The following is a 27,771-nucleotide window of genomic DNA, read 5'->3' as shown; positions in this document are numbered from 1 at the left end:
AAAGTCTCCTGCACTGGGAGACTCGAGTCCCTCGGCCCTTTAGCTGAGCTGCGTGCTGTAATCCACTGCTAAAGAGCACACAGCAATCCTTATACACCCCAGGCCAGTAAACCAGTCCAGCACCTGCGTCAGAGTGGCTTGGGTACCCTTATGCCCCCCGTGGATGGTCATGGGCTAATCGGACTAACAATGGTCTGAATGCCCTGGGCACCACTAGTTGTTTCCTGCCCCCTTCATTCTCCCCTGCTGGGACCTTCCGGTAGAGAATTCCCCCTTCCACTAGGAAGCTCGTGGATCCCACCACCTCCCCCTTGGCGTGAACTCTCCCAGGCATACTCGAGCATGGAATCTGCCGCCTGTTCCCTCGGGAAGTGGGGAAACTGCTGCTTAAGCTCCCCTGCATCCAAGGGCTAATAACTTTCCTTTTCAACTCGATTTAGAGCCTCCCTTCTTTCCTTCTGATCCTCCCTTTCTGAGCCCTTTCCTACGGGTCTTCCCTGGCACCCCCATGATCTCCTCCTGGAATGGAAAGATTTGGGCTAGACCAGGATCGGCCTCTGGTTCCTGGCTTGCTTGGGCCCGGGTTGTTACCATAGCCTACCTCTTTCCCAAACATCCCGCAAATGGGGGCCAATCCCTCCTCAAAATCATCTCTTGTGGCAGTCTGGGCAAAACCGCCACTCTCACTCTCCCCGTGGGTCCCACAATGTTCACCCTGTGGAGGGCAAATCTGGTACTTGCTCCGTGAATACACTGTATGTTCACCTCTCCTTCAAAGGTCTCCTTAGGATCTTCTCTACCCGCCCTAATTTTTCCCCCTAAAGCCCCCAAAACCATAGACTGGTCCGCTTCCGAGTCTAGTAGGGCCATTACCGGGATTTCCTCCACCACTACTTCTTGCATATACCGAGGGTTAACCCCTGGAAAACCCCGGGAGGTCCATCTCACCTTTCCCAGACAATTACTTATAAAATGCCCCTTCTGTCCGCACCGAAAGCAGAACCATTCTTTGGGTCCCCCTCCCCTGGGTGCCCGTGCCTTGGAAATGGGCGGGGCTGTCTCCAACTCAGGTCGGTGAGCCTTAGCACTGGGCATGGTGGACCCAGGTGTAGCTAGTGCTCGCTGGTATCTCCCCTTGCTTTCCCTCCCTTCCCCAATGTTGAGATTCCATATAGCACTCCAAGCCCCCCACGGCCTCCTCTAAGGTCCTACACCCCTTCTCACCAGCAACACCCTTGTACTCTCAGGTAAGGCCTGCAGGAATTGCTCCATTACTATTTCCTGCAGGATATCAGCGGTAGTTCGCTGCTCTGGTTCTAGATTTCTTTTTTTCTTTGCACAGTTAGCTAGTTACCATTGCTCTCACTCACTCTCCATAGGCTGTTTTCGGCTTTTTTATGGTAGGAGAAAAGGACGAGGATGGGTATGCAAAGACTCAAGCAACCAGTGAATCAGGGGGAGTGGGTCTCCCAAACCTAAAAATGTATTATCAAGCGCTGTGCTTAAAGCCCTTAAGTATTACTGTGATCAACCTCTGCATAACTACTGTGTTCTGATTGAGTGGACCTATGTGGGGAAATGGGGGATTTTTGGGGCTTCCCGGGATACAGGGGAGGCATCTGGAGGGGACCCATGGTTTCCTGGCAGTGGGGCATTTGTTTCTTTGTCCACTGATGCAGTGGTGGATCTCATGTCGCTGAGACCTAAACATTTCTGGTTCTCTGCATCCTCTCAGTCACCTGCTACACTATGCCCCTTTCTCCAGCAAATATTTTAGCTCCTTGTTGGGTAGGCTTGAAAAGTTGGGTTTCACTAGTTATATAGATTTGTTTGCACTGGGGTTTTTTGCTTTCTCACCAGAAGTTGCAAGATCTGTTACAAGTACGAATCCTAGTTTTTCAATATTTTCAGTTGAGAGACTTGTTGTTGGGTCAGGATGCAATTAAACACCTGCATAGAACTGCAGCCCCTTTGAAGGTGATTCTATTTAAGGGGGATGTTGCACCTATGGGAGGGCTGGATGTCGGTATATGAGGAGCTGCACAGACATGATAAGATTGTGTCTTCCTTGAGGGGAAGGAAAAGCCAGCATGAGGGATTGTGGGCTCCGGTTCCTATAGCCATAGACCTCACTAGTACTTGAAAGTCTCCCTTTGTATCTGTATCAGTGTTGCTCTTTGGTTTTTGTATTTTGTACTGGGTATATAGGAGTTGGGTAGAACTAGGTGGTTGGGGGGATGGGGGTGGCGTGGAGTGGGGGGTGGTGGGCTTTTAGGGTGTGCTTACATTGTTTTTCTTTTATGTAAGGGGTTTCTATACAAAAATTCATTTGTACCTGTTTTGCTGAGATTTGGATTTTAAAATTGTTGTTGGTAAAATAAAGATTACAGTTAAAAAAAAAAACAATCCTGTCTTAACCTAAAGCCTGTCCTCCTCATCCCACCCCCACTACTTTGAAGGCATGAATATCCAAATGAATATCGATTGTTAACCCCATGCAACTTACAGTAAAAACAGCCTGAAGATTGTTGAGTTTCTCAATCTCTTTCGGCATGCCAGTGCTGCCCCAGCGTACTAGGTAGTTTTCACTTAAAACAAAAACAGAAAAAGTTTTGCTTGAAGTCATTGCTTGTCCATGGTTTAAGTAACTTCCCTATTTATGCCACCAGCAGGGCAAACATTTCTGGTTTTTAGAGATATGAAACCCTTTTATAAAACAACTTCATACTGTAGATATGATTACATGTATTTGTTAGGGAACATAGTGGTTGGTACCTTGTGGTTATATACTCTAGCAGACATTGTGTGCAATGTACTAATTCTATAGTATTGTCTATCAATAAATACATTATCCCAGGGAAAGCAGTGCCTGTGTGGTATATCCATTTAGGAAAGAACCCAGGAAATCTAAGGAAGGATTCCCCCCCCCACCCTTTGTATTTTTGGTGCCAGAAATAGGATACCTGCTTATTCCCTGGGGTTTAAATTTCCAGTTTAAGCTCTGTAGTTAATAGGGCAGCATATAATCCATGGGGCACATCTCAGAAATGAGAAGTTAGTATGTTTGCTTTCTCCTGTGTTAACAGCCAATCTGTATGATGAGCAAATTCTGCCCAATATTCAGCGCTATTTAGCCGGCCAGGAATGGCTCCTGGACGGTTAAATAGCGCTTAGCTGGCTATCCATAAATATTCAGTGGGAGATAGCCGGTTATCTCCCACTGAATATTCCTAGTCAGTGCTTAGCGGATTACTGACTATACCGCATGATATAGCCAGCTATCCGCAAATATTCAGCACATTGCCAGCTAAGTAAATTGGGCCGCAGAAATAGCAGGCCTATCTTCGGCCTGTTTAAACTTAACCAGCCAGCGCTGAATATCGATTTGGCCGGTTATGTTTAAACTGGCCAAAATTAAACTGGATATTGAATGGCAGTCACTGGAAACGGCCCAGGATGGAATATCCAGGCTTATCGCTGACCACACGAGGCAGCCTGGCTAACTCCCATGGTCTGAATATCGGCCCCATTGTTTTCCCACTCATTTTGTGTCTTAACTGCACTTCCAGAAGTGGAAGGTTTCATATGAACCTTCCAATTTGTGTGGTTTGTTTGTACTGCTCAGCAGTGTGAACGGGGATAATAAGTGAATTTCTATAATTATGCTGCGCATTATCTATTTTGCCTAGCAAGAACAGCCATATTGCCAAATGCAAAATTTGAGTGCTAAAATCACCATAGCACACATAAAACTATAACACATCACCAATGGTTTTAATACATGTGGAGGGGCATTTTCAATATGACATCTAAATCTGATTTTGAACATATTACTGAAAACATCCAAATATGAAGTGGCGAACACAGCCATTTTCGAACCAGAAAAAATATTCTTTTTTGTTTTGAAAGTGGCCATTTGCTAGACCTTGTTGTGCTTAGTCCGTCTATCTTTCTGGACCATTTTTGAGAAAAAAAATCCAAGAGAAAAACGCACAAAAACAAGCCAATACAATGTATTGTGTGGGGGGGGGGGGGGGGGGCATTCTTAGCAGACCAGCAACACAGACATTACAGCAGAGCAGTGGGGCACCCTAGGGGGCACTGCAGTGGACTTCACAAAAAAAGTTCCCAGGTACACATCTCACCTTAACCCCCTTATATGGGGAGTCGTCCAAAACAGGACTGGCCATACCATCTGAAGCTGTCATACAGGCTGATATGTACTGTTTCTTTCACATCTTTGGGGGGTGGGAGGGGGGTCAGTGACCACTGGGGGAATAAGGGGTGGGGGGTTGTTTAGTCATTTAGGGCACCTTTTGTGACTTATTTGTGATTGAAACAGTGCTGTGTGGGCCCGCATGATATTACCTGCAGTGGCAGATAACGCAGCGTCATTCAGCATGCATTAAGGCTTTTTTCCACTTACTGTGCACTTAACAGTAAGTACAAAACCTTATCATAATTTAGCCTCAATTTCTTAAGGCACGCTATTAAATCTAACGTGTGCTAACATAAGACATACCTATATGCTGGTTTATTATGTCATCAGACTCAAAGCAAGGCCTGTAGACTAAACAAACCCTGTAGGAGGTCCCAGTGGAATGCAACAGCTGCTGATACACAGTCCAGAGTACTGCAGTATGTTAGCACTGCCATGCTTCTCTACCACTAGTATATTCACTCAGTTATACAAGGAAACTTAGAGCTTTATCCTGTGATTACTTCTGTAATACATCTTACTAGTCCATGGAGCAAAGTAACAGGTAATTTAGCATACCCTAATGGCCATATTTATGTATCCACAAGTGGCCTTAACATGTCCTTAAACAATTACATTAGAAAAAATGAGTGTGCTGGTTTTTTTTTTTCCTAATGTAATGTTTAAGGACCTGTCAAGGCCGCTTGTGCAGTGAGAAAACAGCTTTCAAGACTGGAGCAGACCCAACACGGGCTGTGTTCCGGCATCACAGCACCTGCGTTGAGGGTCAATCTACAAACAGAGAATAAAAAAATACAGTATATTCACAATAGCTTTACAAAAATTGACATAAGCATCAGTCAGTGACATAAACAAAACACTTGTAACATGCAAAAGTGACATGATATCTATATATGTATATGAGAATATATGTATTGACTCGCATAGTGCTTAGGGTGGTGGACTTTGGTCCTGGGGAACTGAGTTTGATTCAATGCGGCTTACATGGGGCAATGGAGGGTTAAGTGACTTGCCCAGAGTCACAAGGAGCTGCCTGTGCCTGAAGTGGGAAAGCGCGGGGTACAAATGTAACAAAAATAAAAAATAAATAAAATATGTGACTAGTGTGTGTCAGGGTGCCCAGTGAGGCAAAATGGAAAAACATTAAGAACTGTGAGTGCAGCCAGACACCAAGAGGTCAATATTCAGACCACAGGAGGTAGCCAGGCTGCCTCCCGAGGTTGGGGCTGAGCCCGGATATTCAATGCCGGGCCGTTTCCAATTACCGGTATTGAATATCCGGTTTAAATTTGGCCATCTTCAACTTAACTGGCCAAGCCAATACTCAGTGCTAGCCGGTTAAATTGGAACTGGCCAAAGATATTCCACCCTTTCCCATGACCAAAGATAGTCACCAAACTTAGCAGGCTTTGCACTAAAAATCAACGGACAGCCGGTTGTATCGCCGGTTGTATCGCGCAATATAACTGGCTATCTGCTAGGCACTAACTGGTGATATTCAGAGAAACAATCTGGTGCATATATGAAAAAAATGTGTCAATGCCTAGATGGATAAAGTGGTGACCAAAAAGGTGGAAAACACTCGACAGTGTGGGCATATAGCTTACCAATAAAAAAACACAAAGACGTATGTAACAGCAGAGTCATAAGTCTGGTAATAAGTCCGCTCTTGAACATAAAAGTTAAAAAAAAGATTAAAAAACAGATAAAGAAACAAATATGGAGAGGCTGACAAAACACCCATACACAAAACCTGAATGAAGCGTGTCACACTGTGATTCTAAGCCATGTAATGTGATAAATAACAGAAATAATTAACTACTCACAGTCTGAAATAATGCATGACGTCTGAAAACCAAAAATTTCAAAACAATTGCCAAATGCCGAGAGCAATAAAATATACAGGAGGAACAGTGCTCTGCTCACACAACAAACCGCAGAGAAAAACAATACAGAGTGTGTTAATAAAACTAACAAAACAGACCAATTCTATCCCAACCAGGGGGGAAAAATCCAAACCACGTGTAGTATACGTAAAACTGCCACGGATTAAACAACAAGAACATGTGTGCAGGCTAGATTGCATAATACAAGATACTTAAAGCACTTAAAAAGATGGACAGATGTGGTGGTTAGGGGTGCATAATACAAGGAGCTTAAACCACCTAAAAACCATTAAAAATTCAAAAAGGGGGTAAGGTTCACCCCAATCTATGCTCACATCAGTGTAAAACCGGTGATATATAAAATAAATGTGTAGTAAAACTTACCGATGAAAACTCTCCGACAGCAATACTAGCAGAGATTTCTAGAGACTGGCACCAAAAACAACAGCCGCGCACATGCACACAAAAGTTTTAAATGCAGTAAGGCTGTTTATGCATTTAAGAATTGGTTTCTGCAAACATTTCTAAGGCTCTCTTTTATTTTAGATTTTTGTGTCATTCCTGAAGAATGAGAAAAAAAAAAGTCTGTAGGTTTTACAAACTGTTTTTATACCCTCCTGCCACAGTGGGTCACAGTATGAGGCTGCTTCTGGGTTAATCTTAATGTTCGTGTTAAGGTGACAGCATAATGCAGCAAAAGAGCAAAGAAAGATTTACATAAACTTGAGATGCAGTCATAGAAATACTAGTGAAGAAACAAGCAGGGCATGGTTCATGGAATTCTTTCTAACCCTTCTGTGCAGGGGGTGGGTGGAGGGAAGGTTTATCTGTGCAGTCTCTGTATATGTCTCTCACCTGGAGGGGAGAGGGGGAAAGGCAGTATAAATAAAGCAGCTCCCAAATCTTCTGTTGGCTTGGAAAGAATAAGAAAATGAAAGTGTGATCATATATCTAACCATTAGACGCCACTGCTAGAATTCAAAGGATGGATTTACAGTTTAATAGGGTGCCACTGTTCCAAGGTTATAAACAGTGTTCTTAAATGCCGATGGCAGCCTCCGGAGACCTCTGGGGTGTCTTTTTTTCTGCTATGTACTGCTCCTCTACCCACATGTTTGAAGGACAAGGCATTTCTCAACAGACAAAGAAGATATATTTGAAAATGCCTACTTCTTTGAGGATACACCCAATAAGGAGTTTGAAGGTAGGTTGGTGGGTGGATGTCATTGACACACACTGGTCAGCAGTGTTCTGGCTTCACATGGGAAGATATTTGGCAGCTCTTCTTCAGCTCATTTGGATCCAAAGTGGCCCCGACCAAATTCCATTACAGAATACAGGTGTAACCCAGCACTGAGGTGCCTAAAATTTAGGAACCCTGATACACCAACCATAGATTTGGTGTAACTGCGAGCATCTAAATGGAGCAAGGGAACATGTAACTTCCAGCTGTTGACATAGTAACATAGTAGATGACGGCAGAAAAAGACCTGCATGGTCCATCCAGTCTGCCCAACAAGATAAACTCATATGTGTATACCTTACCTTGATTTGTACCTGCCTTTTTCAGGGCACAGACCATACAAGTCTGCCCAGCAGTATTTCCCGCCTCCCAACCACCAGTCCCGCCTCCCATCACCGGCTCTGGCACGGACCGTATAAGTCTGCCCTCCACTATCTTCGCCTCCCAACCACCAACCTCTCTTCCCCCACCTGCTCCGCCACCCAATTTCGGCTGAAATGCACCAGGACATTTTTTTTTTGGTGGTGGTGGGGGGTAGTTTCAAACTTGATAGGTCTTTCCCCAGTTTTCTCCCATGCCAATTTTGATCCCATTTTGTTAAGTTTTCAGAGAGATATTTTGTCCCAGGCATATTGATCAAAAGTATCTGTGTATCTGTCTGTTCCTTATCAATAATTTTTTTTCAGCATTCCATCGTGTTGGAAAGAATAAAAAGATATCAAGAGAAATAATTTGAGAGAATAGGAACCTTGCAGCATTTTTGCTCCTACAAATTTCAGACCAAACCGTCTCCCAGCATATCTACTGGACCCATTTTATGGAATTCTTTGCCAGGCTATCTTAGAGAGATTTCTTCTTATCAGATTTTTAGACAATTGAAAACCTGGCTTTTGTTTTAAGTATGAATTTTTAATTTGAAGTTGCTGTACTGAGGGTTTAAAGGGTAATGTTTTATTTGCTGGTGAAGTTTATTAGGGAAATTTTTATTCTATATTTTGTAAACATGCTTGCAATCCGCCTTCAACTGAAGGGTAAAGCGAAATATAAATGTCCTTGTTAAATTAAATCTATTGCAGGTGAATTTGGTAGGAGAGCCAGTAAGAGACTGTCCTTCTAAATTTTAGCCAGATCCATCTTAGAAAGGTGCCCTCAATCTGTGCACATGTACGAACAGACAGGTAAATACAGTAACAGTTATGATGATCACTTTTCCCCAATGAAACATACCTGAAAAGATCGATGAACAAAGAAATCCTAACAAATGGAGAAACAGGGCAAAAAACTTTACTATTCTAAGTACAGTTGGTAGGTTACGTCTAGGTGATCTTTAAGTATATGTGGCTCTGTCTGATCAGCTGTCAGAGAAAGGTCTGGAGATTATATCTTACCTGATGAACCTGGACTGCTCAGGATCATAGAGAGACATAAGCAGCTCAGCATCTTCCCCAATATTGCACACAAAGTTTTTGAGGTTGACATACAGGCTGTAGGTATGCGTTGTGCTAAATATGGACTGCCTTCGGAGTTCTACATTTTGCAGTATGGACTACGCCAAAGAAAAAGAAAAACACATAAATAGCATACCTGTATGAAATTAATTTAACCCAACTGTGACCCATACTCATTCAACCAATCAGCTGCTCAATATCATAGTGTACTAAATTGAGGGTTTATGAGACTGGTTCACTTGATTTCAAGTAGTTCCCAAATGTCAAGAGAGAAAGGGCTTTACCTTCTCCTCTTGGATCCTTTCATCAATTCTCTTTGAGGCACTCTCATGTGACTTAAAGAGGGTGATAATGCTGGTCTCATCAGGGTCCAGGATGTTTCCATTCTCATCCCGCACAACTAGGTCCAATCCCAGAATCCTGCAAAGGATTTGAGTTACAAATACTTATTAGAATCCTGATAGCAATCAAAATATCATCAATCCACCTCCCCCCACTCTCAACAGCCGCCAACCCAACTGGAACAGATGATATATGTATTACAATGTCTTTGAAATGAAGGTCTTAAAATATTCAAAGGGGTCCTTTAACAAAGACGCGCTGCAAAATGGCTTGCGGTAGTGTAGGCGCGGGGTTTGGGTGCACGCCGATCCATTTTTTAGCATGCCTGTAAAAAAAATGGGCATGCGGCAAAATCAAAATTGCCGCACATCCATTTTGGGTCTGAGACCTTACCGCCAGCCATTGACCTAGCGGTAAAGAATCTGGCCGGTCATAACCTACTTGTGTCAAATGCCACTTGGCACACGTCTGTTATGCGTGCCCGAAAATAAAAAATATTTGTCAGACACGTGTATTGGACGCGCACCAAAAATGAAATTACCACAAGACCCATGCTGTAGTCGGGCGGTAACTCCATTTTGGCATGTGTTGGGCGCGTGTAGATGCTTACGCGGCTTAGTAGAAGGGCCTCAAAGTTCCCTGGCAAGTGCCTAGTAACATTCCAGGGAAAGAAACATGTCTTCCTAGAAACTATGTATTTGATGAATTTCCTTAGCAAGAAAAATGCTTAGTGTTAATTTTATATTTTCATTCGCTGTCACAAGCAATGAGGGTGGTCAAACTTAGTCCATTACTGTCAATATTAGTGAACAGGGTTCTAGAGATTACTCTTCTCTGTTAAGTGAGCTGGTCAATAGTAAAGTTAAATTTTCCCTTATCTCTTATTTGTCCTGTCTGTCTTTCCCAGTTAGATTGTAAGCTCTTTCGAGCAGAGACTGTCTCTTCATGTCCAGTGTACAGCGTTGCATACATCTAGTAGCGCTACAGAAACAATAAGTAGTAGTAGTAGAATGTTAACAAGCAATTATTGGCACTAATTAGAATTTACACACACTACTTGCTAAGCGTATTCTATAACGGAGTCCGTGTAAATTCTGCTGCGTGGATCTCATAAGTGGGCGTGGTCATGGGAGCAGGATAAGTGGGTACTGAGCATTGGTAAAATTTGCACACAGTGTTTTGGAATAACCCGTTCTGCACCTAAAATTAGGCATGGGCATTTAAATCAGCTTTTCTTTGGTGTAAATGGCTGCACCTAAATTTTAGTCATCTGGACAGTGCTACACATATTCTATAAACCATGCGGTTTATAGAATATGCATAGCTGTGTTTTCCATCCACGCTGATTTTTTTTTGTGCTAAATATAGAATCTGGTCCTTAATGTACATAGCACATATCTGCAACAAGGGGCGTACATATGGGCGGAGCTCGGGCAGATATCACTTACAGAATACTGTCAGTTACATGGATATATGCTAACACTTACACTAGCTCAATGGCTGGTGTGTTTACATTTAAATGTTACGTGTCAATATACCCGTTTATGCTAGGACTCTATGAAGTAAAGTAGGTGGTAACTTTCCTTTATATAATATGGCTCCTATACGGGCTCAACAGGTTCCTAATTGTAGGCACCCTGTTACAGAATTGCTTTTATAGGGGGCAGCTCTGCAACTGGGTGCACAGTAGAAGCCCATTCTATAAAGGAAAATGCCATAAATACTTGTGTATAAGTCAAAAAATTTAGATGTTAAAATGCCTTCAATAAAATTAATTTTCCCCTCCCACCCCCGTTGGCAGCATGATCTGGCATCTCCCTCCACTTCCCTCCCTCTACCCACCTGCAGTATTGTATAGCACCATCTACCTCAGACCCCTCCCCCCATGTACCTTCAAACTTGTTTTCTAGAAAGCAGCGGCAGCATAGCAATACACCTAGGCTCCAGAGCTCGTCCCACGTTTATGGAAACAGGAAGCTGTGTCAGAGAGAATGCTCCAGAGCAGGCTGCAGGTGGCCTAGGTGTATCGCTGTGTTGCTGCTGCTCTTTAGAAGAAATGTTTGAAGGTATATGGTGTATGTGTGGGGGGTGGGGGGTTGAGATAGAGGCTGAGATGCCGGACCACATGCAGGGGGAGAGTGAAGTGAGAGATGCTGAACTGCACACTGGAGGGGGGAAAGAGATGCTGGATAATGGAAAGGAATGATGGAGGGGAAGCAATGTTGGACCTGGAAGTGGAGAGGGAGAGAGAGAGCACGAGAGCAATGCTGGATCTGGAAGTGAAGGGGAGAGAGAGCGAGAAAGGGAGCAGTGTTGGACCTGGTGGTGGAGGGGAGAGAGAGAGAACGTGTGCGCGCGCGCAATGCTTGACCTGGCAGTGGAGGGGGGAGAGAGAGAGAGAGAGCAGTGTTGGGCCCATTTTCAGCCTCAACATACATAAGGGCCACAAGTTTGGCCATTTTTAGTCCCAAAACTGCTCACAACTTATAGGCACCCATTGTCCTTTATAGAATATTAGCATAACTGGGTATTAATCCCCCCCCACCCTCCAATACTCACAACTATTTAATTGCTCAGAAACAGCCGCTGACCAGCATATTGGTGCTGAACCTTGGATATTCAGCAAGCCTATCTTTAACTGCTAAAACGTTAACCGGATAGCACTGAATATCAGCTTAACCAGTTAACTTTTTAGCAGTTAAAAAAACCCCAGATATTCAATATTGGTTGCTGGAAATAGCTCAGTACTGAATATCTGTGTTAAACACAGGTGGTGGACAGCAAAAGCACTGCTGCTGCCGGCTGAATATTGGGCCTAATGTTCCTAATATATAGGCATGAACATTTATACCAGCCATAGAATTGGTGCCTAAGAATACTTAGTATTCTGTAAATAGGAGCCCTGCCTATGCCCTGTCCATGGTCCACTCCTGTGTACAGCCACCTCCCTCCCCACAAACACAAATACATGCTTGTAACTTAAGCAGGTATATATAGCACTTAGGCACCAAGCTACCAATTACATGCAAAAATGCATACTTAATACGCATAAATCCTACTATGTGTGAAATGAGCAAGTATATGAGAGTGCCTAGGTTACAGAATTGTACCTACAAGTGACATCTGTCTATCTAGGATCAGAAGAGTGCCCAAATGCAAGCTAGCACACAGGCACACCCTCCAACATATGGAGCAGGTAACTGAAAAGGCTAGATTGATCCATTTAGGTGGAGGGAAATATCAGCAGGACAGGGGGACATGGAACGTCAATGCACTTGGACTGGAGTACGAATGGGAGGGGGCAAATAAATTATTATTTTGCAAAACTTTTGCAGGTCTCTTTTAGTAACTCTAATAAAGTAGTCTTTGGGCTGAGCTGTTCCCTAGGAGTTCCTCCCCCATACCTGTTGCCATAATCAATCTTAGCTGTAACTTTCTTCCTCAATTCCAGGAGCTCATCCTTAGGAAGCGTGCCGGAAAGGATCTGGGACCGCCACTCAATCAGGCTATAAATCATCTGCTGCACATGGCGAAACAGCGTCTTCCTGTTGTTCTGACAGACACACAGAAACAAGACAAGTAGAAGTTGGTGACCTGTTTCACGTCCTATGGCTCTTCAACCAGTGCTTCATGTATTGCAATCAGTTTGCAGAATAACCCTAATTAATATGCATTAGTTAATTATGCAAGCATTGCCTTCACTTTGTGCAAATATCTCCATACACTGAAGACACCCTGAAAACCCACCTACCTAGGTGAGGTTGGGGGAGGGGGCTGAGATCCAGTTTGGGCACCACTGAAGTAGCTGACAATGGATATTTATCTTGCTCATTAATGAAGCAATTTTATAACCTTTTCTGCATTTAAAATGTTGATTTACATGCATAAAAGGCCTCTGGCAAAATTAGGTTACACCTAAAAGTACACATGGTGCAAGTAAATGCGTATTTGTAATATTTATTTATTTATTTATTGCATTTATATCCCACATTTTCCCACCTCTTTGCAGGCTCAATGTGGCTTACAATACATCGTGAATAATGGAAATGTGTTAGAAAATATACATTTAGTATTACAGTAGGATATTGGGCAACATGATAATGAAGAAATATTATAGTAGTATAACAAGCAAATTTGTTATATTCAGGGGAGGAGTTTGGGTAGATCATAGGTGAAGTCACAATTTATGCGTGTATTCGTATTTTATAAAATACACATGTACTTTACAAGCTTACATCTACACCAGCTGCCATAAATGCCCACAGTAGGACTTGTGCTAGTATTTTATGAAGACACATAAGGGGCTCATTTTCAAAGCACTTAAACACACAAAGTATCATAGTAACCACAGCCACCACCATAATTATAATGGAAAGTATTAAATAAAACTGGTCTCCAACCAAGTATTAACTCCTGAGCAACTGGATTAAATAAAAAAGAAAAACTGATTAACAGTTTGGTACAATACTACCATAGTCTAACATCTGTTGCTGGTTAAGTCTCTCAAAGAGGGTGAGATTGTGGGAGGGTCAGAGGGATGGAGAAAAAGGGTAAAACACTGTCTTCTATGAATATTTTTCAAGGCTGCATTCCTCATGTAACTCTCACTAGGTCACTCCCACCCATAGAGGGATGATCAGAGTTAAAACGGTTTCCCCCTTAGGCAAATTAATTTTACAAAACAGCAGTTGCACTCCACCACACAGCTATTCTGTGGAGAAAATTCATCTCTGACTGCAGTCTTACCAGGAAAATGGGCTGCCTTCCACTTGCTAGAAACTGTAAACCCGCAGTGAGGCTTTGGGTATCAGGAGAAGCTTGATCCAGGAAAAAGGGTTGTATGTAATGAATCACTGGCCCTTTCAAGGCAGCTTTTGCATGGGGAACTGAATTGAGTCTTTAAAAACGGGGACGTTGTTAAAGAACATTTGTGTACTTTATCTGATAGTGTAAAAGTAGAAGGTTTGTTGGAATTAGTTTTTCTATATTTTTCACCCCCATCAAAAGTCTACTATTGCTTTTTAAAGTGTAAAATTCACTACTATTAGAAAAGTAATAGGAGCTGTGTGGCTGAAACACTGCTCTGGTTTGATTTAACGGAGAAGTCAGATCTAGAGAATAGCACAGTCAGGTCTAAGGGCTTCCATTAGTAAATAAAAAGTGCCTTCTTATTCAAGTGGATTGGTGTTTCTCTGTCAACAAGCAGGACCCAGTCAGGCACACAAGTGGGTGACATCATCAGAGCTCAGAACTTAGTGTAAAGTTCTGAGCAAGTGAAGTGCTTTTCTGCATGCAGCAGCCTCCTCAGTTTTTTTTTTCAACTCAGCCAAACAGACACGAAACCAGGTCTCCCCTAAAACATTAAAAACAGCTGTTTTTTCAACACTGTATTTGTTGATTCCCTTAGTATGGGCCTTGGCAATGTCACTGAAGTCGAGTTTTAGAACCTGCCAAAAACTGAACGTTGCCACGGACTGCTGGGCTCAGTAGTAGGAAGTTCTGAGTGCTTTTGGAGAATGACTTCAGCTGAAGGAGTCTGTAGATCTCTGCCAGCTCAGGTATTTATATTTTAAGTTGAATTTGGGGGGGGGGGGGGGGGGGGGGAGAGAGTGGAATGGAGAGGACATTTTCATTCCCACTCATTTTTCCCATAGGCCACCCAAAATTTGCTGTCTGCTACTCTGGCTACTCTACTGGTTACAGTAGATCGAGTACCCCCCAAGATTTCCAGGTAGCTTAGCCGCTATTGCAGAACCTGTAAATGCTTGAGGAAAAACTGCTTTCATCAACTGCAGACATAGAGCTGACAAAGCATCAGTGAAGACAATCCTGCTACTAAGAGGAGGTACACGGATCCTTTTTCTACACTACACAAACAGCACAGCATTAGCACTTCTTTCGAGCCTTCTGATACTGCAAAGGACTTGTCCATCCAACATAATTTCCTTTATAGGAGTAGTGTTGGACACCATCCAATCCAAAGCCTTTCTTCTAGAGGACAGGACTTTGACCCATGTCTGCACGATCCATTGGTTACAGTAGCTGATGAGTCTATCAACTTCTCTTTGGTTTCCAGAATATTCTCATTCTTTTCTTCAGCAGATGTTTGCTGATTTTGTCAAGGGTTATTTCAAAAACCTGTCTGAGGTTCCTTCACCAGCATCCTTCTCAATCCTCTGGCCTTACACCAGTGCAGTGGCACAGATGCCACCGTTTCGCTTTTGTCTACTTCAGACTCAGAACACGAGACTGCACATTCGTTTTCTCTCTCCTTTCTCGATTCACTTTCATCTAACATATTATTGTTATTATTAATTACATTTGTACCCCACACTTTTCCACACATAGCAGGTTCAATGCGGCTTACATAGTAAATAGAATTACAAAGTCTTGAAGGAGAATGTTACAAGTTGTAGTAAACATAGTAGTAGTGGGGTTTTGAGGATATGTAAATTGATCATGGAGAGGTAAACAAAGATAGGATGAGCAAAAGGAGAAGAGATTGGGAGGGGTAAGGAGTAGGAAGGATGGAGAGGAAGAGATTGAGGAATGAGCATAAGGAGATTGTGAGACATGGTCAAAGGTATAATAATCGTCGGGGCAGGAATCATGTGGGTGGGTTTAAAAAGTTACGTTGGGTCATTAGGGTAAGCTTTCTTGAAGAGATGGGTCTTCAACATTTTTCTGAATGGTAGATGGTTGTTGATTGTTCGGATGGATCTTGGCAGAGCGTTACAAAGCTGACTGCCCAAAAAGGAGAAACTGGATGCATAGGAGGTCTTGTATTTAATACCTTTGCAGTTGGGAAGGTGTAAATTGAGGTAAGTACGAGAAGACGATGATCTATTTCTGGCTGGGAGGTCGATGAGATTATTCATGTAGTTAGGGCCTTCTAGATCATTTATCGTTTGTTTATTAAAATTTGCAATACCTTTTACACAGAGTACGCTCACTTTTAGAAGAGTGCGCTTACTCCAAAAGAGGGCATTGTTAGGTTTGATCGTGAGCCCTTGGGCCTAGGCAGAGTCCTAGGACAGACCTAGGCTGAGGCCCAGGGCAGACTGAGCTTACGCTATACAGAAACAAAGACTACAAATCCTGGCACACTCAGGGAGACCAGTGAGCACCACCAGAAAGGGAAATAGACCACTCGTAAGGGCCCCAATGCCGAACTGGAACCCACACGTTCGGAGTCCAAACATATGGGCTGCAAGGCTGAACTGGAACCCAAACACACAAAAGGGAAGGGAAATAAATAACAGTGAGAAGGCCCAGAAGGGACTGGCACTCAGGCCGCGCACATTGTGCCACACACAGTCACCACCAAAAGGTCACAAGACCAAACACACAGATACAAACAACAATCAGAATAAGGGAACCCATGCAGAGAGGCAGCTCAAGCTGTGCCATACAGCTTAAACAAATGAGCGGCCATCACAGGATCCAAACAAAAGCTACAGCAAGTATAGGGTAAAAGGGAAACCACACAGAAAGACAGCTTAAGCTACACAGCTAGGCAAGGAGCAGTTCTCAGTAGATCCAAACAATGGATACAGCAGGTAAAGGGGAGAAAAGCAGACCACACAGAGAGATTGCTCAAGCTACACAACTAAGACAAGAAGTAGTCCTCACAAGAACCAAACAACAGATACAGCAGGTAAAGGGTTAAAGCAGACTACATAGAGAGACAGCTCAAGCTACATAGCTCACAAGAACCAAACAGATAAGGAAAACCCAAATGAAGGAAGTAAGTTCCCACACAAACTCACCCAGCAAACACAGCAGGACAGGGTGAAGGCAGAGCACACAAAGAAGCAGCATGCAGCTGAACAACAGCAAAGCAATCAGAGGAAGCAGACTCCTACAGACTCAAGGAACAAACACAAACAAAGAGAATAATGGCAACCACACAAAGGGAATTTACACTGTGCCACAAGCACAGACTATGTAGAGCCAAGGTAAGTTCACAGCTGAAGAAAATAACACTAGAGTGTCCTATGTAGGCAGAGGAAGGCTTAAATAGGGTCTGGCATCTGACGTCAGCTGCCTCAGACTTCCACCCAATCCCTGACATGACCAATCAGGAGCGAGACCCAGTTGCTACCCTGCCTGTCCCAGTAGGATCATAACAGGCATACTACCAATGATACTGCTCATATAATGACAAAATTCAAAACCTCCCCCTCTCCCCCACAAAAAATAAGAAGTTCCCATAAAAACATGGGAAACAATCTGAAGAAAAATTTTTGGGGCTGCACATGTTTACGTGCTGTATCTGGCCACTGGTGCTGAATACCTGGGTCTTCAGCAACCACCAAAATTTATTCAGGTACTGCTGATATTTAGTGTCAGTAATGGAATAGCAGGTTAGAATTGCTATTTATGTGGTTCACCTTGCCCAGATAGAGATCAGGGCACCAGTACTGAACATCAGCGGGGCCTGGGTAACTTCTCACTCTGCCTTTGCTGTGCCCCCAGGCCGCTCTAGCACTACCTGGATAGTGCCACAGCAATCTGTGTAGACTTTCAGCGACCCCTCGAGTTACATGATGTTGAATATTTGCTTCAGACCCAGTCAGTAAGAGTTAATCAACTAGGAGCCCTGCCTATCAGTTATCTCCCGCTAAATATTGATCCATTTATTTTTTTAGATTTTTGCTGAATATCAAGCGAGTGGTTCAAGGCAGGGTTTCCTTTGAAACACTCTTTCACTGAAGCAGAGCCACCTTAAGAATAGGTATGTTAGCCTGTCTGGCCAGGAGGGAAGCTCAAGCAGAGAGCAGGAAGTTAAAAGCCCTCTGGCAGAAAAGAGCAAGGATCCTCCCAGGCAGTGTTGCCAGGGCTGCGGGTTTCTCACCCAATTGGGCTCCTTTCCATGAGCCACTGCGGCTTTTTCACACCGCGTGCAGGTTGCGGGATTTTGGGCGGCTTTTTTAAGCCCCACCGGCGTTTTTTTCGCCCACTGCGGTTTTTTCCCCCATGGCCGCTGGCCGTCTGGTTTTCCCATGGCCGCGGCCAGTAGAAGTCCCACGGAGGCAGGCTTAATGACGTCATTTGTATGCAAATGGACTCATTAATATTTATTAACGACATTCATATGCAAATTGACTCATTAATATTTATTAATGATGTCATTCACATGCAAATTGACTTTGTGCGGTTTTGGGCTGGCTTTGGGCGTGACAATTTTTTTTCCATCTGGCAACACTGCTTCCAGGGCTGAAGTACCTGAGGAGAGTTCCCAGGGAAGAGGAGTGGCCCTCAGACACTTGCATCTTGTGCTGTAAGAAGCCTCAAGAGTATGCCTCCAGGGATTCCAAGGATTGTATGAGAGGTAACTGAAGACTGTCAAGATAGGCCAATTATCCCTTGGAACTGTGATTATGCTAGAGAAGCTTATTGCATACTGAAGTGTGCAGCTATGTCAAGGACAGGCTACTGATACTGTGATTGTGCTTGAAAAGACTTTAGTAGAAGTACCAAACCTGTGAGGAAACAGGGCTTGTTATTTATGTACACAAGGGAAATAAAGTGCTTTCACTTTTACTTGAAACCTGATTGTGTGTGTGTCACATTTTGAAGTCCTGCAGCCAGCCACAAGCCACGATTTCAAACTGCCCCAAACCCAGTTAGTAGGAGTTAATCAGCTGGGATCTGCGCCTACCCGGTTAACTCCTGCTGAATATTAATCCATTTATGTTTTAGGTTTTTGCTGAATATCTGTTTTTCATGACAACCACAGACCACTACAGAGATTTTGATGAATCAACTTGACTAGAATGTACCAAAGAGTCAAAAAGCGTTGATCTTGATTATACCCAATTATAATCTGGTTTACATACATTTTCTATAGCAAAACCACAGAGATTGAATCATCCTCCTTTCTAAAAGGTTTCACACTTTCAGACTGAGTAATGCAAGAAAGCAAAAAAAGCTAGGAACCAGACCTCTCTCTCACCATAATTGCAGTACTGTCGCTTGCCTCTCTCATTACTTCATCGAGGTAAAAACCTGGCTTGGATATGTTGGCCAATGAAATAAATCAGCTGAAAAGCTTACTGGCTTTCGCAAGTGGAAAAGAAACCTATTTTCCAGGTGAATTAAACCATTATTCAGTCTTAGTAAGATTGAAATGAGGTGTTTTAAATTACCAGTACCACTTACTGCAAAACACAACCATTTTTCCATGATCTCTGCCACAGTGTACACAGTGCGGCACAACAAAACATTCTGCAATTATGGAGGTCACCACCTTGAAAAGGTGACAACTAAAACAGGATAAATGGGGCGAGGTTGGTCAGCTTGCTCAAGATCACACGAGGCTAGATCTACTGAAGTGTGCTACCATATTAATTAACACATGTTAAAATTGTTAATGAGTGTTATCACAGATAGAAAAGGAGTAGTTGTCTAATGGTCAAAGCAGCAGGCTAAGAACCAAGGGGGCTGATGCTCAGAACCTAACAACGACGCTAGAGCCAATTAGCACTGGACTAGAACCGCTCAAGATCACACAAGGCTAGATCTATTAAAGTGTGCAGCCATGTTAATTAACACATGCTAATGTTGTTAATGAGTGTTATTAGAGAGGGGAAAGGAGTAGTCTAATGGTCAGAGCAGCAGGCTAAGAACCAAGGGGCTGATGCTCAGAACCTATCACCGGTGACGATACAGCTGATTAGCGCTGGAGTAGAACTGGCTTTAATCTGCACAGAATGCTTAGAGGACATTAGTGCAGGAAACAACGTGCATGCCAGAGATAGCCGCAAATGGTATCTAAATGTAGATGTTAATGAGGTCATTTGCTATGTCCTCCCAATGCTCAGAAAACAGTGCACAAACAAACCCTGCTCTTACCACTGGAAACCTACTGCTAGCTCGGAGCTAGCATTAGGGGATTTGAAGAGAGGATCTGTTTTGATTTTTCAGTTTAAAATCTGCTGGTTTTGATTTCTTTGGAAGTATAAGGAAGCCGGTGCAAGCCTGAAAGTGGCAGTACTGAGAAAGAATTTTGTGCGAGTCCGAGTAAATCCAAAAGTGAAAGCACACATTGGCACCTGTTGTCTAATATAAGCCTTTCAAGTGAAAATTTTTTTTTAAAAGCTTATATTTAAAGGAACAGACGAATAGCGCTGATGTGTGCTTCACTTCAGGGTTTGTCTGAGCATGTGCACAAGAGTTGCGCTTTCTGCAAAACTCTTGTGCGCATGTGCCAGGCATGTTCCTCCCCCTTACGTTCGGTCTCACAACATGCACATAATTTCAATGCATGAGCATTAGTGGGCTATTTTTCTGCGCTGTTAGTGCAGTATGTGATAGGCACTGTTCACTTTAGAGCAGGAGCTTTGAGCACCGGGGTCCAGGGAAGCCAGGATTCAAATCCTGCTGCTGCTCCTTGTGATCTTGGGCAAGTCGTCTAACCCTCCATTACCTCAAGTATATATTCAGATTATGAGCCATCTGAGGACATGTATATACCTAGTGTACCAGAAAGTAACCCAGCTTGAGCTACAACTGGAAAACATGTGAGCCAAATATCTAAATAGGTCTCATTACACAAAATAGGGCCTGTGCTATATAACACACATGAACCGTATTGTCACATCTGTGCTCACCTCGCCCTCTGGTGGCCAGAACCGGTGGCTGCTATGAACTGCCATAGACTGTCTTGCTGTTCCTACCCGGTCCAGACTTTAGCACAGTCCAGTCCAGATCTTCCAGGCTGCCAGATTTGTCTGTCTTGTTTGACCCTGCACAGCACTCGTAGCTGCCTGGTGATTGCTGCAGCTGAAGCCTCAGCTGCTGCAGGGCTTATTAGCCATTCTGAAATCTCTCTGCTTGCCTTTGCATTGCGTCTAAGGCCCTGGTATGTTGATGCTTGTTGCACATCTGCTAGTCCGGTTGTTTGCCAGAGATTCTTGCCTGTTTCTAGTTAGTCTGTGTTTAGTTTAGTTTAGGTTTTACTTGCTTTCCTTGCCTGGTTTCTTGTTTGTAATTCTGTGTTTAGTTTCTGTTTGTCTGTGTTCTGGCTTTGGGGCTGCTTGCAGCTCTTAGTTCTGTGTCTTGTTAGTCAGTGTTTGTTCCCTGTTTAGTGGCTGTTCTGCAGCTTTCTGTTCTGCCCTTTAGCTTTCCCTTCCTTGCCCAGTCTCCTGCCTTGCTGCCCATGTTCCTCCCTTTCCCCTCTGACCCTCAGTCCCTGGGCTATCTTGCTGTTATCCAGTCCTGCCCTGTCCAGCAAGTCCTGCCGGCCACCTGATTCCCAGAGCTCAACTCTTGGTGAAAAGTGGCCAAGTGCAGGTGAAGCCTAACTGCTTGCCTGAGATTTGCCCTGTTTCTAGCGTAGGGTGGTTTTGCCTGCCACTGCCACTCCTCGGCAGTGGCCCAAGGGCTCACAACCTAGTTTCCAGTTTTGAGAACGTGACACGTATTAGCACATATGAATGCAGAAGCACCTTTTAATTAAATCTAGCCCACAGAGAGTAATAGAAATGGGATCACAATTGGGTTCTGCAGGCTTCATGGCACTGTGGAGTCAATGCAGAAAGCCCCATGTGGGACCCGATGATCACACAGCTTCTAATAAGAGCATTTGGCAAAAATTACCTGTGGGACGCAGTATTCAATCACCATGCAAATTACCGCTACATTAAAATCACAGCAGTAACCTACAGCTCATTGCAAAATGTCCCTCTTCCTGTTAGAGTATGTGTGGGATTGACTCATGCGCTGACAGGAATGGGGACATTTTAAAAAAATGCCTGGTAGTTTAGCAGCACCCGACTCAATCCGATCCACCTTCCCTTCCCCTAACATGTAGCTTTCTGCATTGCCCCTCCTGACCCCACCTCCACCTAACATTAAAAAAAAAAAAATACCTGGTTTCGTGAAGGTGAGGGTACTGCTAGACACTATAGATATTTTTTAGTGTTGGCTGGACATGTGGTCGGATCAGGGGGTACAGGGTGCTGCTAGACACCAAGGATTTTGTTTTTAAACTTTTAAGTTGCGAGTGGGGAGGATGGAAGTGGACTAGTAATGGAGGCTGGCAACCAGCATGCCGCCCACACCCCATCCCCCCCCCCCCCCCCCCCCCCCCCGGAAATGGGGCATCCCTTAACTGAACTCTCTCCCTGGTATCTTTTAAATCTTTCTATTCTTCACTAGCAGTGAGCAGGGACTCCTACCTGCTGCTTGCCAGCTCCGTGTTTTCCCTCTGATGTAACTTCATGGTCTCACCAACAGGAAGTTACTTCAGAGGGAGGGCTCAGGAGTGGCTAGGAGTCTCTGCTCACTGCTGGTGAAGAATAGAAAGATTTAGAAGGTACCAGGGCAGGGAAAAATGCAGTTAAGAGACCCCCATCACCGAATGGGGGGGGGGGGGAGGAGAGATGCTGGAAGTCTTCAGCTGGCAGGGCTCGTGGATTCCTGCCAACCACATCACTGCTGTGCTACTGCTGGGTGGCGCCCCAGCTAAGACAGCGGGTATGCCCCCCCCTTTACTACGCCACTGGGGTGGGGGGGCAGTCAGGTCAGTTAAGTTAAGGGAGGAAGTGGGATTGCTAGATACCAGAGAATTTTTATTTTTAAGTTGGGGGGGGGGGGGGGGGGGGAGAGTCTAATTGTATCAGGTAAGAGGGTGGTGATACACACCAGGGATTAAAAGGGGAAGGGTCAGGTTGGCTCAGGTCATGGGGTGTGGCTAGACACCAGGGATATTTTTTTAGTATGGGGGGGTGTACACTGGACTGACACAAAGTTATGTTGGGGTGGGGGGGCTCTCCTTACCTTTCCAAGCTGCTGTAGACCTGGTGGTAGATTTCTTGCATTGTGTTCACCTGGCAGACATCAGCTCACAGTTTTGCATTGTGTGGATTAACTAATAGCCTCCTTTCCATGCATTTTAATATGCTGTGCATTGATGTCTACCACGCAAGTTAACTGTAAAGTTAAAACTCTTTCTACATGGTTTGGCCAGTAATGAGCAGGTAGACCACTCATTAACAACCCAAAGTAGCTTTCTGCATTGGCTCCTGTGTCTCTAAGCAACTAGAAGCTAGAGGCTCCAGATGGACTTCACTAGTGGAGGGTATTTTATTTTATTCATTTATTTGGATTTAACTCACACCTTTTTCAGAAGTACCTCAAGGTAAGTTACAGTAAGTAATTCCCTGTCCCAGGAAGGTTTACATTCTACGTTTGTAGCTCAGGCAATGGAGGGTTAAGAGACTTGCTTGAGACTACAAGGAGCACTAGAGGCAGTAGCGTACCAAGGGCGGGGCAGTGGGGGACAGACCACCCCAGGTGCAGGCAGCAAGGGGATCACGGAGCATTTGCATGGCTGTCGGCTCCGCTGGTTCCCTGCCCCCTCTGACGTTACTTCCTGTTCCAGGGCAGGGGACCGGCAGAGCCAACACCCATGCAACTACTCCATGCACCCCCAGGTGATGAGGATGATGTGCTTCAGGGGGGAGGTGGGTGATGCACTTCAGTGGGGGGGGGGGGGGGGGGCGTGTAGCAGTGACCCACCCCAGGTGGCAGCCAATCTAGGTAAGCCACTGAGTAGTGGTATTTGAATCGATCTTCCCGTTTGGTCAACCCAATGCTCTACTACTACTACTATTTATTCAGAATTTATAATTTGACAATATTAAATGCACTTTCTTAGCACACGAGTAACATTCTAGTAGCCATATTGATCTCAGAATCTAGAGATATATTTGACCACCACATAAGCATTATACAAAGATGTGAGCGGACATGATATTTTGAGCTAACACAAATGTGATGATGTACCTGAAAAAACTTACATAAAATATGACTTTTGTATAATTGTACTAATCCAAAAAATATAAAAACAGAATCCATGAAGAATCTCTAGAAAATGCGAACTACTTAATGATGTGATGGTTACTGTTGGGCTGTGGTTGTGTCTGTGTTCATCAACTAGAGCTTCGATCCCCAGGCAAGCTGCAGTGAATGCTACAGTATTACAGTTTTGTGGTCCGAACTGAATACAATCAGTAAATGTTTATTCCAGCTCAGCTTGTAAAAGCCAGCTCAAAGCAATCCTTCTCTTCTTATTCCCTCTCTACCATAATTTCCTACCTCCTTCTAGAGAGTTGCACGGGGACAAAAATCTAACCCGTCCCCACCTGTCCCTGCTGGAATCTTACCCATCCCCACCCATCCCCGCTGGAATCTTACCCATCCCTGCAAGAATTTAACCCATCCCCACCCATTCCCGCAAGAATTTAATGGTACATTTTAAAAAATTCCGTTCGGCTCTCTCAGTCTCTCCCTGGGTTTGAGCCACAGCACTGCAGGCAAGGAAGGAATGGAAGTTGGAAATTGGAACATTCTGGTGCACACATGCAAGATTTGTCTCTGATTCACTGGCACTGTGTGCTGAGAGGTCGCAACTTGCATGCGCCAGTAGGTCAGGTGACATCTGATGCTGGTACCTGTGTCAGAGCTGAGGTATGTGCAGGAGCAGAAAGGATTACTAGTAACATAGTAAATGACGGCAGATAAAGACCAGAACGGTCCATCCAGTCTGCCCAATAGTCACACTCAATATCAATTCATGATAAATCAACAATGAACGTGCTATTATATACTTGATTATGGTCTTTCTTTGGCGTTTCCGGGACACAGACCATAGAAGTCCTATCCTTATGTTCCAGCTTATTCATCTTCTCATTTGCGGGACACAGTCCATAAAAGTCTGTCCAGCACTGTCTTCATGTTCCAGCCACTAAAGTTGCTGTCTAAGCCCTTTCCAGCCCATCCTAAACCAGATTACCATATACGAGACACAGACCATACAAGTCTGCCGGAGTTGTCATCTAAGCGTCACTCGACACATTCACACACACACACAGCCATTTAAGTTTAGGTTTTTTTATAACTTCCATTTTCTAATTAGAGATCTTCTGTGCTCATCCCACGCCTTTTTGAATTCAGTCACCATTTGTGTCTCTACCACCTCCTTAATGGAAGATATTCCGCATCTGCGCTGTTAAAGCAAGAAGAAGAAGGAGGAGACAGCACCCAAAGAACTTTGTACTTGGTAGGTGAAAGGCTGATGCAAGTGCAGTGCAGCTTACAGTTCCATAGGAACCCCACAGGAGCTGCTTCCATCCCACGGGAACCCCGCAGGAACTGCTTCCGTCCTCACGGTAACCTGCATGAACTGCTTCCATCCCCACAGTAACCCTGTGGGTTCCACGGGATTCCCGCAAACCCCGTTCTCATGGAGGTCTCTACCTCCTTCCAACCCCACCCCCCATGAAAACCATTGAACCATCTCCTATCTTCACTAAAGCTAAATCTGAAAGCATCCAGAGGAGTTAAGTTTCTGCCAATAGGAATTTCTTAAAGACACAAAGTGATTCAAACTGCTCTCCACTGTCTAGTCACAGCACAAGCAGAAAGCGGTAACTTACCACATAGAGATTGTGCCAGATAAGAGCCCACTCCCTCAGCGTTGTGGTGAGCTCCTGGACTAGAGGGAGCTCACTTGGGATCACAGTCTCATGCTCACTAAAGAGAAAGAAAAAAAGGATTCCAGTTCACACCGTTTTGATGCAGTTCAATCTGCACACACCAATTCTACACATGAACAGAGGAATAAAATCCAAACTCAGCTCTAAAGGAAGAACTGTAGGCATCTCGGTGGAATGCAACGCCTTGAAAGGCAGATGTCAATACACACACAGTCACTATACAGATAGACAGACAGACATACTGTATATACTCAAATATAAACCTATTTGAGTAAAAACCAAGATAACAGTTCCCCCCCCCCCCCCCCAAAAAAGGGGGAAAAACTCTTACCATGAATACAAATGGGGGGAGGGGGGAGGGTTATACTCAAGTGTACAGGACACTCCCCCCGATAATGTGCATTTCTTTCTCCACCCCCCCCCCCCCCCACTTCCTGTGCTTACAAGCATTTCTTCTTTACCCCCTCATCTCCCCACCCCCTCTGGTGTTACCAGAATTTCACTTGCAGTTCCTATCCTCCTACGTCCTTCAACTGACGCTGACAAACAGAGCTATGCACTAGACTGGTGTTAAAAAACAGACTGAGCTTGTGGCTGTCTTTACAAGAACAAGTCCGGAATTGAGAAATGAAGGACAGCTGAACAAACCACTGGTTCAACCAATCCAATTTATTTCTTAAAATCAATATTAAGACTCCAGCCGTCCTTCATTTCCCACTTCTGGACTCATTGTTGGCTTCTCCGTGGAATCTTTTGTGTTCAGTTATCATCTGGTTTCTGCCTTTACAAGAAATCATAACATTCAAGAGATTTTATATCCATCTAATAAAACAGCAGTGACACATATCAAATCTATTAGAGATGAAAGGGCAGGCCATTTTAAATGTGTTATTATTGAAGAATTGTCTATCTTTGTTAACCTTTGGGAAAATAAAACAATTGAATTGCGAGGCTCTTCATCATGTTTGTCAGAGGGAGTTATTTACGCTATATTCTGTCTTTAAAATAAATTATATATAGGGCAAACATACTGCATTTCTCATCATAAAGTTGAAGCCCCGATGGTACAATATTGCATGCAATTTGATCATAATTTTGTAGATCTTAGATGTTGGATTATTGAACAGTTACAACCTTCTGCTCAAGGCAGGGATTTTAAGAGCTGCCTATGTTGAACAGAACAGAATTAGATCTTCTGTCTTCAATCATAGCAACCTACTTGCCTCAATATTAACATCGAGTGGAAAGCTTTCTTTTAAATGTTTACAAACCCTTCTTTTGTAAATTTAGTAAACTTTTTGACTTTTTGGGTGGGGTGATTATAAAATTATTAAATGAACTTAAATATCAAGTGTTCAATTTTGTGGCCCTATAAGAAGCCATTTTGAGATAATTTTGCATGGCAGACTTTAACAGAAGAATTTGTGAGTATTTTGCAAAGCTGTTTTTTTGAATGGAATGTTATTTTTAGATTAATGTTTTTTCTTTGTGCTACTAGAAGTTTCCCTGAGAGGGCATGAGCAAAACAGGGCTCCTGTCGGTAAACCAATGCTCTGTAAATTTGAACACATTTAAGACACCAAAGCTGTTGATTTTCTCTGCCTTTTTGTGTCCAGCATTAGAAACTGAGAGCCTGTATGCTTGAATGGGCAATCATGGGTGCTACTCTTGAAAAAGCTAAGTATTGTTTTCAAACTTTTAAATATTTAGAGTTGTATGACATTTTTGTGAAGATGTTGGATTTGAGGATATTTTTGTTTAATATATGGGCACGTGTGGCGGTACAGAGTTTTTCTGGCCAATGATGCTTTTCTTTGTGGAAGCTGAAAAGGTCTCACTAAGGACTTTTCTCCACTCTGTTATCACTCTTGTTCTGATATTTCTGTAATTTCTGAATGTTCTTCAGTGCTTAGTTTGCCAAGGGTCCAAGTCTGGATAATACTTTAATTCCTGATTGCAGATCTTGCTGGCTGTGATTATGGGTCCTCTCCATCTCCATTAGTAAAAGTTGCCTGGATTCAATTTTCATAGTGTAGCACTGCTGTTTATTGGATGGACTCTTCTATTAGACAATACTGAAAACTAAACCCTCTGTCAAACTGGAGCTCAGATTCTATAAAAATGAATA

At 43.7% G+C, this 27,771-nt stretch overlaps 1 protein-coding gene across 2 annotated transcripts in view; it reads right to left on the bottom strand.

Annotated features, from left to right (window-relative positions):
* Positions 1-27,771, bottom strand: part of DOCK5 (dedicator of cytokinesis 5) — a 291,277-nt gene that overhangs the window by 164,466 nt on the left and 99,040 nt on the right. For both annotated transcript variants that reach the window (XM_030201825.1, XM_030201826.1), the window contains exons 5-9: positions 25,584-25,680; positions 12,543-12,691; positions 9,081-9,216; positions 8,737-8,894; positions 2,507-2,588 (exon numbers count right to left, since the gene is read on the bottom strand). In XM_030201825.1, coding sequence (XP_030057685.1) covers positions 2,507-2,588; positions 8,737-8,894; positions 9,081-9,216; positions 12,543-12,691; positions 25,584-25,680 — 622 coding nt within the window. The remainder of the gene's footprint in view (positions 1-2,506; positions 2,589-8,736; positions 8,895-9,080; positions 9,217-12,542; positions 12,692-25,583; positions 25,681-27,771) is intronic.

The sequence above is a fragment of the Microcaecilia unicolor genome, chromosome 4 (genome assembly GCF_901765095.1).
Source record: "Microcaecilia unicolor chromosome 4, aMicUni1.1, whole genome shotgun sequence".
NCBI lineage: Eukaryota > Metazoa > Chordata > Amphibia > Gymnophiona > Siphonopidae > Microcaecilia > Microcaecilia unicolor.
The sequence above is the reverse complement of the archived record's forward strand: the minus strand, read 5'-3'. Positions and strand labels throughout refer to the sequence as shown.